Source organism: Cupressus sempervirens, chromosome 10, assembly GCF_028749045.1.
Source record: "Cupressus sempervirens isolate cs-2001-9-10 chromosome 10, ASM2874904v1, whole genome shotgun sequence".
Taxonomy (NCBI): domain Eukaryota; kingdom Viridiplantae; phylum Streptophyta; class Pinopsida; order Cupressales; family Cupressaceae; genus Cupressus; species Cupressus sempervirens.
The window spans coordinates 579,656,002-579,668,313 of record NC_143127.1 but is presented as its reverse complement, the minus strand read 5'-3'; the positions used below and the strand labels follow the sequence as shown (position 1 = coordinate 579,668,313).

Below are 12,312 nucleotides of genomic sequence, written 5' to 3'. Positions count from 1 at the left end.
TAACCAAATAATGTGATGGCAATATGGTATGCTCTTGTTAGCCAAATCTCTATAAAATAGTTGAAAACAACCATCTACAAACTCCATAGAATGTGACTGGTCATCACTGATATAAAAATGGTACTCCCTCAATATCTTCTTGTCATCCTCTATACTCGTAGATGAATGCATGAATGTTATGTGAACAAATATGGAAACCTTTCGAGAAGTATAATACTTTTCTTGCACCTCATTTTGTGGTTGTAATGTGTAGTTCTCTACGAAGTCTACAATTGAAACAATGGTATCCGGTGGAAATGTATCCTTCCACAATTTGAATTACAAATCCATCCATCAATCTTTTCACACTCGCAAATAATCTTTTCACAAAAAAAATTCATGAACTAATATACTGGAATCTTTTCAATGACTAAATCACATCTTTTACCTTGTTTTCCATCTTTCAGAACATATGTCATTGTCTTATATTTTTCATAATCTACTATTTCATTTCCAATTGCATGTGCACTATCTGTTAGAGTAAATAATTATTATTTACACTTTTACTTAAGTTTACTTAGGTTAATGCATTTATTTAATAGTTGTAGTCTAGTTGTTGATAACATAGGAGTTTGTTCCTATCTAAGTCATATTTATCCTCTCACCTTGATTGAGGACATTCCACCTTTTGTGGGCATATGCTTAGTTGTCAACCTTATCTCCTAGAGCTTTCTAGCTTGTTCTACAAGCTTCCTTGAGGCCTTTATATTCAGGCTCTCCTATTGTATTTTCAACTCATTTTCAAGGCATATTGTATAGCAATACATTTATTTATTTTTTGCAATATCTCCTCTCTCAGTCCGTTTAGTTTTTCCAAGCTCCACCTCTTCCTTCTTTGGTTTCACTTCGACAGGTTATTTGTATGTAGGTGATCTTGGCAAGCTGTGAAGTTGGCTTTCATCAACTTCTACACTATCCATATGTTCACAAGCTGACAAAAAATGCAAATAACCACAATTTCACATAAAATGTTGGATATGAATTCCCTTGAATACCTAGGTGGCTCATTCATGTCATAATCCTGCAAAACAAACTTAGAATGCAAAAACACACATATATGCACTCACTAGATTCTTTACAATACTTTTTCCATTTGAATCATCTATCGTTCTTAGCCCAAGAATGTTCATGATGGGCCTAAATTTAAAATTTCTCACAATTTCAAAAAATAATTAGCATTAAACTGAAATCTTTAATTCTTCAAAGAATAATCTCCACATACAATTAACTTTTCTTTGACAAGTACGCTTGCTAATCTTGTCACACATTGATTTCAAAATGTTAGTATCAATATCAATCAAATATTTTGGTCTTCTAAAATAAATTCTAGAGGGTGTTATAATCTCTTCCATTCCCTCAGCATTTTGAACATCAACATAAGGTTGAGTGTTTTGTGTACCTTGAACCGAAGATGATGTGCATTGGCAATAAGATGCAAAAGATAGAGTATCACCTACTTGATATGTTGTTGTGCCTTCAACATGACATGATGGAGTGTGTACATTGTTGGATGTAAAAATTAGTGTCACTTCAACATGAGATGATGATATGACTCCAACATTGGAAGATGGTATAGCTTCACAATTCAATTGTCTTCTTGAGCGTAAGAGTCTCATTTGTTCTCTTTGTCTTTCCAATTCTTCCTCTTTGTTTCTTTGTATTGGTGGTTCATGTTCCTCTTCGAAAGATAATTCTTCATTATTGTATTGCAATTTTCTTTGTTCACGTAGTAGTTTCATTTTATCTCTTTTAATTGCCAAATCTCCCTCCCTCTCTTCAGTTGTTTAATTTTTTGGTTTCTTGCTTAGCATGATGATGATTTTTATATGTCAAATTATTCAAACATCTAAATTACTTACAATTTATAAATAACCAATCATTCAAATACATATACAAATTACAATTATTTCAATGAATACAAAATATATATTAAACAACTTGTCAAATTTCTAACCATTTCCAAATAACAATTCATTCAAACATACAACTTTCAATGAATTCACTATATATTAAACAACTTGTCAAATTATAATGAAATTTATCTCTATAGTAACAAAGAATATTTAAAAAGGACTACACTAACCTTTTCTATAGAAAGAATGCTCAAAAAGGCTTCAAATAGTGTATCTAATGATTGAATTTGGTGTTTGCTAGCTTCCAATAGCATGAAAGAATGTTCAAAAATCTTTCAAATAGTGTATCCAATGATTGAATTTGATGTTTGCTATCTTCGAACAGCATGAAACCCATGTTTTCTATCAGAACAGCAGTATAGACTACAGACAAAAAAGAGAATATGGCTTAGTACAGACCCAAACTTTAGTTTAACCATCTTTTGGTGTTTTCATATAAAGCGTACACACTATGTGAAAAATCTCTCTCCCCCTATCCCACCCTCGCCCATCCCCTGCTCTCTCTCTCACTCCATCTCTCTCTCTCCCCTATCCCACCCTCTCCCATCCCCTACTCTCTCTCTCCCTCTCCCTCTCTTCCCCCCCCCCCCCCCTCTCTCTCTCCCCCCCTGCTCTCTCCCTCCCCCATCCCACCCTCTCCCATCCCCTTCTCTCTCTCTCTCTCTCTCTCTCCCTCCTCCATTTCTCCCTTTGTCTCTCTATCTCACCCTCTCCCATCCCCCCTCTCTCTCTCTCTCTCTCTCTCTCTCCCTCCTCCATTTCTCCCTTTGTCTCTCTATCTCACCCTCTCCCATCTCTCTCTCTCTCTCTCTCTCTCTCTCTCTCTCTCTCTCTCTCTCTATATATATATATATATATATATATATATATATATATATATATATATATATAGATATATATATATATATATTTATATATCTATCTTGATCTTCATCTCCATATTTCTCTTGCTAAATCTCTCTCCCACTCCTCTCTTTTAGTATATATTTCTCACATACATCTCTCTCTCTCTCTCTCTCTCTCCCTCTCCCTCTCTCCCTCTCCCTCCCACCTTCTCCCATCCCCTACTCTCTCTCCATTTCTCCCACCCTCTCCTATCTCCTACTCTCTCCCCATCCTCTACGCTCTCTCGCTCTCTACCCTCTCTCCTTCCCTCTCTATTGAAGTTCAAGCTTACAAAGTGTGTGCACACTATAGCACGTATGCGCTATATAAGCCTAAATTTAAAAATGTTTTAAATAGTGTGTGCACACTATAGCACACGCGCTATGGCATACACGCGCTATTTAAAGCTTTGGATTCTACCAAGCCTAAGGCTTGGATTATCCTTGGGGATCCAACCCAAAGATTTGGAGTCTCTAAACTAGTCTGAGACGTGTTTTACAGCAAGCATACAAAAAATGATTGCTTTTTCTTGTGTGCTCTCCTTCAAGTTTCCTCATGGTTGAGCATCAATAAAATCAAGTTAGATGACATTGTAGATCTTTGTATTAGCTATATAACCATATAATTTATTTTGAATTTGAACTATTTGAAGCCTTTCAACTATAATTTCTTTTGAATGTATGTCCATTTTCTGTCAAAAACCAACATGTATTAATTGGTGTGTAGATTTTAGCTTGTTCATCAAATTTCGCAACAACTTAATTTTTTAAAAACTAGACTCCATTCGACACACTTTGAAAAAAAGAAGTTTTGATTTTAGATTAGTTTTCAATCATTTGTAGGGGAAGCACATAGATATTTCACATTTTTGAGATGTGTCCATTACAAAATTCATATTAAAAATACACATTATAAAATTACCCAAAAATTTTGGGATAAACTATACAATGTTAGGTAACTTTTGGCCAAAGCGAATAAAGAATTTTTACAAAAAAAAGTTAAAATTTTAGGAGTGCCACACTTTGCAACATGTTTTCTAAAAAAATAGTACCACTTTTTGTGGCCCCTTTTTTGAGAACCTAAAACTAAACCATTTTGAAAAAAATTAGTAGTTTAAAAACCAGATTCAAAGGACTACTACTTTTGTTTTTGTCATATTTTAAAATTTTGAGCGTAACTATCTTCAAATTCTTGTTGAAATTCAAAACTTGTTGATTTCAAAAAGGAAAAAAAAAGGCCACTTATACCCCCCTTTTGACACCACAACTTGGTGCACTTACCCAAGCAACATGATCTTATAGCATCAAAGTGTCCATCACACATTAATCATCAAATGCCTTATAGAGTAGTCTTTAAACTAATCACCACAAGTAATCCATAACACACCTAAACATCCAAACATATAAGGAGAAAATGAAAGAGAACGGACCGATCTTATATTTCCTCATTACAAAGGGTTAATACACTACTCAAAACACACTCAAATGGACTTAAAAATATTTAAAAAACAAAAAATATTAGGTACACACCACATTACTATAAGTGCATAGACAATATGCACATGATATATAAACATAAGATGCTAACCCCTACATGTGGGTTAACACCGACATTTAACCAAGATAGCACAATAGTTGTACAATGCATTCCCTATCAATGCCCATTACCATATCCTATGCACCCAAAGGATGGTGTTAGTGCGTGCCATATTAGTTAAATATAATTGAAGCTTCTTAATAAAACATAACATTATCTATTCTAACAAAATCATAAATATTAATCATAAGGTTTATCAAAACATATTTAAGTAGAGCACAAATCAAAAAAAAATTACACATATAAAGGAAAATCCATATCATAGGGTTGTCCCCTATCTAGTGTCAAGATATAACTCAAACTATGAAATACCAAAAATGGCACCTATATTTATTTTTAAAAACATAACTGAAATCAAGTGGCCCAGACCAAAACATATAACACTAATGGTCCATAATGACTAAATCTCGTAACTAGCATGAAATTAAAGGAGGGAGTCTCACAATGGACCTAATATATAGTGTTTCAAAAAACCTATTATCTTGCATTAAATCTCTCCATCCCATAGTTCTTCAATAGTTTTGTAAGGGCTAGTTGTTGCGTTGACAAGTTCTTCTCCCTTCAAATTCTTCCTCTGCTCAAGCTTACCCAATTTCTCATGGTCTTCAGTAGTTAAACACCAGTCAAAAATCTGAAAATTTTCAGTTATTCTCTCTTTATTAAAGCTCTTGGGGATCACACTTACTCCCTGCTCTATTCCCCACCTCAACACAACCTACAAAGAACACAAAAGTTATTATAATAAGAATGTGCACGTAGACGATATATAGACTGACATTCAAAAAAATTGAAAGTTTTTTGTTAGTGGATCTTTGGTTTGTTTGTGAAGTTAAATGTTTCTAACTTAGAATCTACTCTCAAGTTTTGTAAGTATAAGACTCAAACATCATAAAGAATAAGGTTGAGATCAAATGAAAAAGACTTTATAGATAGAATGTCCTAAAAAGGACATAAGAACCTAATACAATACCTGTGCTATAGACTTTCCATGCTTTTGAGCAATTTCCTGAACTAGAGGGTTGTCCATCATCGCATTGGTTCCCCATACAGTGTTTGGAGCTCCAATGGGAGAAAATGCTGTTACATGAATTTTCATCTCACTGCAATACTTTCTTAACTTTTTCTGTTGCCACATTGGGTGCATCTCTACCTGCCATATATTCCACTTCTTTTCATCAATAACTTAAACATTTTAGACAAAAATGTAGATAATTAAACGTAGAGAAAATAACATTTTTACTCCATTGATTTTAGAGAAAATATAGGTAATCAAACTTGGAGAAAAACTTTAGTAGGAAAAACCTAAACAGTGCAACATTACTTGATTCACAGCAGGAGGAATTTTGGCATATTTCAACAAATCTTCAATCTTCTTACAAGAAAAATTGCTCAAACCAATGGCTTTGGTGAGACCCAATTCAAAACATTTTTCCATGCCTTGCCATGTAGATTTGATATCCAGAGGCAAAAAGTCTTCCTCCCTTGGTGGAAGGCTATGCCCTTTCCTTAGCCTTACAGGCCAGTGTACCAGATACAAGTCTACATATTCCAGCTGCAAATTGCTGCAAACAAGAAATACAATCCTTACATATCTACATGGAAACAAAAAAATTGATTCTAAGATAAACCAGAGACTATTAAGATGTTTGTGTAGATTGAAATACTCGAGACTTTTGGTGACAGCAGCGAGGGGATCGTCATGATCATCATCCCACAATTTAGTGGTGACAAACACTTCCTCCCTTTTGACAACACCGCTTTGGAAGGCTTCTTTGAGAGCTGCTCCCAAGGCACCTTCTGCACCATAAATGGTGGCTGAGTCAAAATGTCTGTATCCAACCTGTATTCAAACTATTATATGTCACTAAATATCTGAAAAAATAATGAAATCAATTTAAGCACAGACAACTTTTACCCATTTCTCTGGTTTTACACCATGAAAACTTCCTAATCCCTCATAGACGAGAACAGAGAAATGTTCATTACAAAATAGGAGAAGAATTATAACTTATGATTCAAATGTCTCTATTGGGTTCTTCTAATTAATACAAAGTAAGATATTTGTACCTGAAGAGCCACGGCAACAGCTGCCTTGACCTTCTCATAGTGGAGAGTGAGATCGCCAGTTCCAAGCCCAATCACAGGCATTTTGCTCCCATTGTTCAATTCTACAACTGATCCCATCTTTGCTGCCATTAATCAATTCTACACACACAAGAATGAAAAGTAATATCAAACTTTCTTGTTTGTGTATTGAGGTTTTCAATAGCTATTTAACATCACCATGAATCAATTAGGGCTCAAAGGTCTGCAAAGGACATTATTCAAATATGCCGGCTGTGAGTTGAAAACAGTGGCGTTGTATTGAATTCAACACCATCAAGAAAGTATATTCGCTCTAGCGGGTTGAATCTAATGCAGATACATTAATCAATGCATTGACCAATGTCGAAACAATATCGTTATAACGTTCTCGAATATTAGAAACTGTCTGCATCGACTTTTACGTTTCTCTGGGCATGGGACGTAATGAATGGCGTAATTAAGTGTCTGAATTCAAACTGGAACGCGACTATCTTCCCATAAAAACTGTAGAGTTAACTTATTTTCGATTCTTAATTTTCAAAAAATCAAAAATATCATGAATTTTTTTTGAAAATTTCAGTGTTTGATTTTCATGGTCTCCATAATTTGAGTGAAAAACAACAAAGTACTAATTAGTTATTAAACAATAAACACAATCAATTAAGATTCAACATTTTTAAAGATTTGTTTTTCATAGGATATTTCTATGAGTGAACTTGTATTCTTTAATTTTGTTATATAGGTAATACATGGTTAATCATTATTATTAGTTAAGCTTGAGTAGATTCGAACCCAAGACCTCTAAGATAAGAAGTTCACAATTTACTATTGTGTTGTAGGCTCTTGCCTAAAGTTACGTGTTTTTTTAATAGAGATAATAATCATATGTTTTTTGACAAATTCGTATTGGTTGTATTTATAGATGGAAGATGTTTCAGAAAAAAAGTGTAGGTTTACAACATGAGAGAATGTATGTCTCTCTAGACATTGTTTTTTTTCTAACGGGATTGGGATTGAGGATTGCACATTTATTAGAGTTTTAACTACTTTATCTAGACAACTATTACATTGAGTTGTGTGTTCATAGTGTCAATTTGATTATTAATCTCTTTTTTTTTTGGAAAAATTGAACAACAGATAAAATTGAACCTCCTAGACTTGTCGATGGTGGTTATGAGGAGGGCTTTGACAATATTCATTACATGGGATATATTTTGGGACATAATCAAGGAGTGTAAAGTGAGTATACAAAATCCATGAAAATACCCTTGTTTTTAGTGCTCTACTCTTCTAGTTTTTATGCATTTTTCTTTTATGTTTAGGAAGAATGCCGATCTTTTCAATGAGTCCAAAGAGAAGCAAATGAAATGGTGTATTGAGAAACAAATGCCATTTGATGATAAGTGTACATACAACTATGAAATCTACAATGCCTGGAGGAGATGGAGCAACATTTTAGTGCTAGCATTGGGTTAACTCTTCATATTGTCTCTTAGGGTTTCACATTGGAGAAATTGTGAGATCCCACAAAATTCAGAAATGAAGAGTTCCTTTTTCTAGTGTGATTTTCTTGGTGGGATATGTTTGTTGGTCATTTATTTGGGCTACATAGTTTTAGCAAATAAGTTCCTTTAAGGTTCTCTAGCCCAAAAGATTCTCCACACCCTTTCAAAACTTGTCGAAAGTAATGGATTGTCCATCTTTAGATTAAATATGTTGAAAAGTATAGTGAATTTAGTCAAACCGTTATTGAGGGTTCATTTGTCATAGATGTACACATTTTTTAGGGTTTCACTCTAGCAAGATCCTTAAAACAATGTTGCAAAGAATGTAATTCACATGATTTTAATGGTGAGTGTGTCAGATATATTAATAAAACATTTGATGTATTATTCTGATCATAAACAAAATATAAATACAAGGAGAGAATGGACTAGTTGTAGAGAATGAAGCTATTAAATTCTCGTGACAAATAGCCTGAGTAGTTAAACTGCTCCAAGAAGACATAACTACCTCTTACCAATGTATTACACCAACATTCTGCTGCGTCTGCGTGTGGGGCAAGTTAAAATATTTGACCAGTGAAACGTAGAACCTACGAAATCCAGGAAACACCCAAAACACGTATTCTGCTTCAAGGTCTTTGACCAAGCGGCAAAAGGAGAAGCTTCTTTGTTGATTAAATACGCATAGGTTACATAGGTATAAAGCAGTTGAGCCGAACTTGCCTTAGGGACCACCCCTTAAGGCTTACATATCAAAATGTGTTGAATACATTATTTGAATACATATGTTGAGGAAATGATTTTCTAAAATAATAGACCCAACCATGCAAGGCTCCATCAAGTTATCTTGTGACTCTTGAAAAGGTGTAGCTTTGAGCTGTGTTCTTAAAATGGCAAAGTCTCAAAGTATTCAACGATGATCCATTTGTCTTATCATAAGTATTGCTAGTTTATTTAGTTTGTGAATGTTAGCTTAATTCTTAACGTTCTTTGCACACTAGTTTAATAGTATGTACAAAGACAAGTTTTCAACTGATGTCAGAAATACAACATATCTCTTAACCCTAAGAAATGTTCATTCGGGGTTACCAAAGGAATTTTTTTGGGTCTCATTATTTATAAAGTTGGGATATGCATTGATCTTGAGAGGATAGAAGCAATTTTGAAGTTGTCACCTCCTCATAGTCGCAAAGAGATTAAATCTTTCTTTGGGAAGATTAATTTTGTATGTAAGTTTATTAGTGGGTTTGCTCAGATAGTTGTCCCCCTTAATGACTTGCTAAACAAGAGAGTAAAAACCAAATGGGTTTCTGATATCAAGAAATCTTTTGAAGACATCAAAGTAGCTATCTCTACAACTCTAGTACTTGTAAGTCCAAATTATGAATTGCCTTTCAAAATCTATTCTTTTGATTCGGAACATTCATGTGCAAGGATTCTCACACAAACGAAAGATAAAGAAGATGAGAGACATATCACATTTATGAGTTGTCCATTAAAAATTCTGAATTGAACTATTCCAATCTTGATGAACAATCATTCGCCCTGATAAAGGCAGTCAAGAAATTTCACCATTACATACTCAAGAGTAAGGTATATGTTATTGTGCCAGATCTTGTAGTCAAATCATTAGTGATGTAGAATGAATTAAGAAAAAGAAGAGGAAAATGGATGGCTATATTACAAAGTTTGATCTGGAAATTCAACCAATGAAGCTAGTGAGAGGAGAAGGGTTGACCAAGATGATAGATGATAGCGAGATCAAAGTAGACAATGAGATCAGAACTAATAATGAACAAAAAATCATAGTGTCTCAAGTAGACATTGATGAAGGATTAATCACAGATGTGTGGTATCAAGATATTGTGTATTATCTCTTACAAAATCAATACCCTCAATGGATGAATAGTTCCCAACATAGAGGACTTAAGATGAAGTGTGAATCCTACATGTTTCAAGATAGGAAACTATATAAAAGGAACTATGAGGGGATTTATTTGAAATTTTTGGGACATGAAGAAGAAAGAGAAGTATTGGAACAATATCATGATAAGTACATCATTGGACATGGGTCAGCAGAGGCTACGACCCTTCATATTTTGAGATCAAATTACTTTTGGCCTACAATTTTCAAGGACACATTTGAACATGTACGCTTTTGTCACACTTGTCAAACAAGTGCCGATATGGAAAGACACCTAGCTATGCCACTACAACTAGTATTTGAGGTGCACCCTTTTTCCAAGTGGGGGGGTGGACATAAGCTAAAACTTTTTGAAACTATAGAACAAAAGAGTTATTGATTTCTTAGAAGAGCACATTGTCACTAGGTTTAAAATGTCATTCTTCCTAGTGTGTGATAACGGGTCATCTTCGCATCAATTTTCCTTATTGAATGGGCATTAGACAATCAAGTTATAATCAAATTTTCATCTAATTACTATCCCAAAGGGAATGGTGTGGCAAAGTCCACTAATAAGAAGTTTATTATAGTGATAAAATGTATGCTCAAGGAAAATCCAAAAGATTGGCACACTCAATTGAAATATGCATTATGGACAAACAAAGTCAAGATTAAGAATGCTTTGAGAAAATCCCCATACCCACTCAATCTTAAGATTCCAATGTTGGCATTTATGAGAGGGTACACTGAGGATGTTGACAGAGTCTAGATCAAGTTGATGAATCTCTTAGAATTGGATGAGAAGAGGACAACAGCCTTAGATCACATGTCAAAACATTAGGTTTTCATAAAACATTGGTTCAACAAGTGAGCCACAAAAAAATCTTTTAGAATCTCATACCTTGTTCTTCTATGGGACAAGGAAAATGGAAAACTAGGCAGTCATACCAAGTTTCAATGCTTGTGGATTGGTCCTTATTAGATTGCAGAGATTTTGGGAGAAAATAATTTTAGGCTAAGTTCTTTACAAAGGGAATTGGTTCCATTCCCAGTCAATGACCAGTTTCTGAAACATTATTTTGACGCCTAAAATGGAAAAAATCTTTAAAAAATAAAAAAAATAAAAAAATAAAAAAGTTATTTAAAAAAAAAAGCTTTCCACAAGTGTGTTTACTTTATGCAAGTGTGTTTACTTTTGATCGTGTGTTTTCTTTTAAATTTGTGTTTGTCTTTCCTCGTCAATCTAAGGGTTAGGTGCAATCAAGATTCTTTCTTGATGCATACAATAGATCACCCCATCTGGTTTCAACTTTAGGGAAGAGGTATTTCTTTGTCAAAGCATTCAGATGATGTTGTTCCTTGTACCAAATGAAAAAATAGGTGTTGCTTGCAGTTATAGAGGACTTCTAGTCTTAAAGTCAAAATCAAAAATTGATAGTTTTCAACACTTTACAAATTTAAGAATAATTGATTATTTAGGTGATTTTCGAATCTAGGTTGATGGTAGAAAAGGATAATTCAAAACTTTCCAGTTCAGACAAAGGGTCTCTTTAAAGAATTACTAAGATCACTATTTGGCATGAGAGTCTTCTAAAAGTTCATTAAAAGAGGAACACAAGAGTTGTCAACTTAAGAATAGGTCTGGAAAGCAACACCAATACCTTGGCCACACAATCTAAGCATGTTCAGGGTAGAAAAGAAAGAAAACAAGAATAAAAAGGTGTTACATTTATATATTCTAGACAATTGTAAGAGGTAATCAAATATAGGGATATGCACTCCAAAACGACTATCCTATTTGATACAATGAATGAAAATCTTCAAGGAAGAATTAAGTGGAAACATGTAAGCTTCGTGAAGCAAGTTAAAAAGGATTACCAAAGACTCAAAGATAAAGAAATGATAACTCGCCAAGAGCTCTCAAAAAGGATTCTCTCATCTGGTCAAATAATGATTAACAAACAAGTTTACGAGGATTCCTGATAAATGGACTAGTGGAGCCAAAGATTTTCTCCAAGTTTCTAGATACTCATGATAGACTACACCAAGGGTTGGTCCCTTCAATTTGGAGTTAGCAATCTTAACCTTCTGGTTTGCAGGTATGTCATCACATTCAAAGTGATTTCAAAGGCCTCTAGCCAATCCATGCACTCCTTTGATTCCAACTTACCATGGAACATACGTAGGTCTCCCTTATCCTTCTTCCCTACCCTCTCTAGGGCTACAAGCATAGCCCTTTGATCTTTTTCCATGTTTGTTGGTCTAGGTGGATCTTCTTCCTCCACCTCTTCTACCCCCAACTCTTCATTGTCTCCTCTCCTTACCTACCATTTCAACTTATCCAGTTATCTTCTCATGGCTCTATTCTTAGCCATGACTGCTCTAC

General features: G+C 34.3%; 1 protein-coding gene across 1 annotated transcript; it reads right to left on the bottom strand.

The window, feature by feature from the left end:
- Positions 1-4,735: 4,735 nt before the first annotated feature.
- On the bottom strand, positions 4,736-6,727 carry LOC149535199 (non-functional NADPH-dependent codeinone reductase 2-like). The gene is made up of 5 exons (XM_089805336.1): positions 6,501-6,727; positions 6,098-6,273; positions 5,755-5,995; positions 5,404-5,583; positions 4,736-5,148 (listed from the first exon to the last, which is right to left on the bottom strand). Exons 1-5 carry the CDS (start codon positions 6,627-6,629, stop codon positions 4,921-4,923), a joined length of 954 nt encoding a protein of 317 aa, XP_089661462.1. The 5' UTR covers positions 6,630-6,727; the 3' UTR covers positions 4,736-4,920.
- Between the last annotated feature and the right edge of the window lie 5,585 nt (positions 6,728-12,312).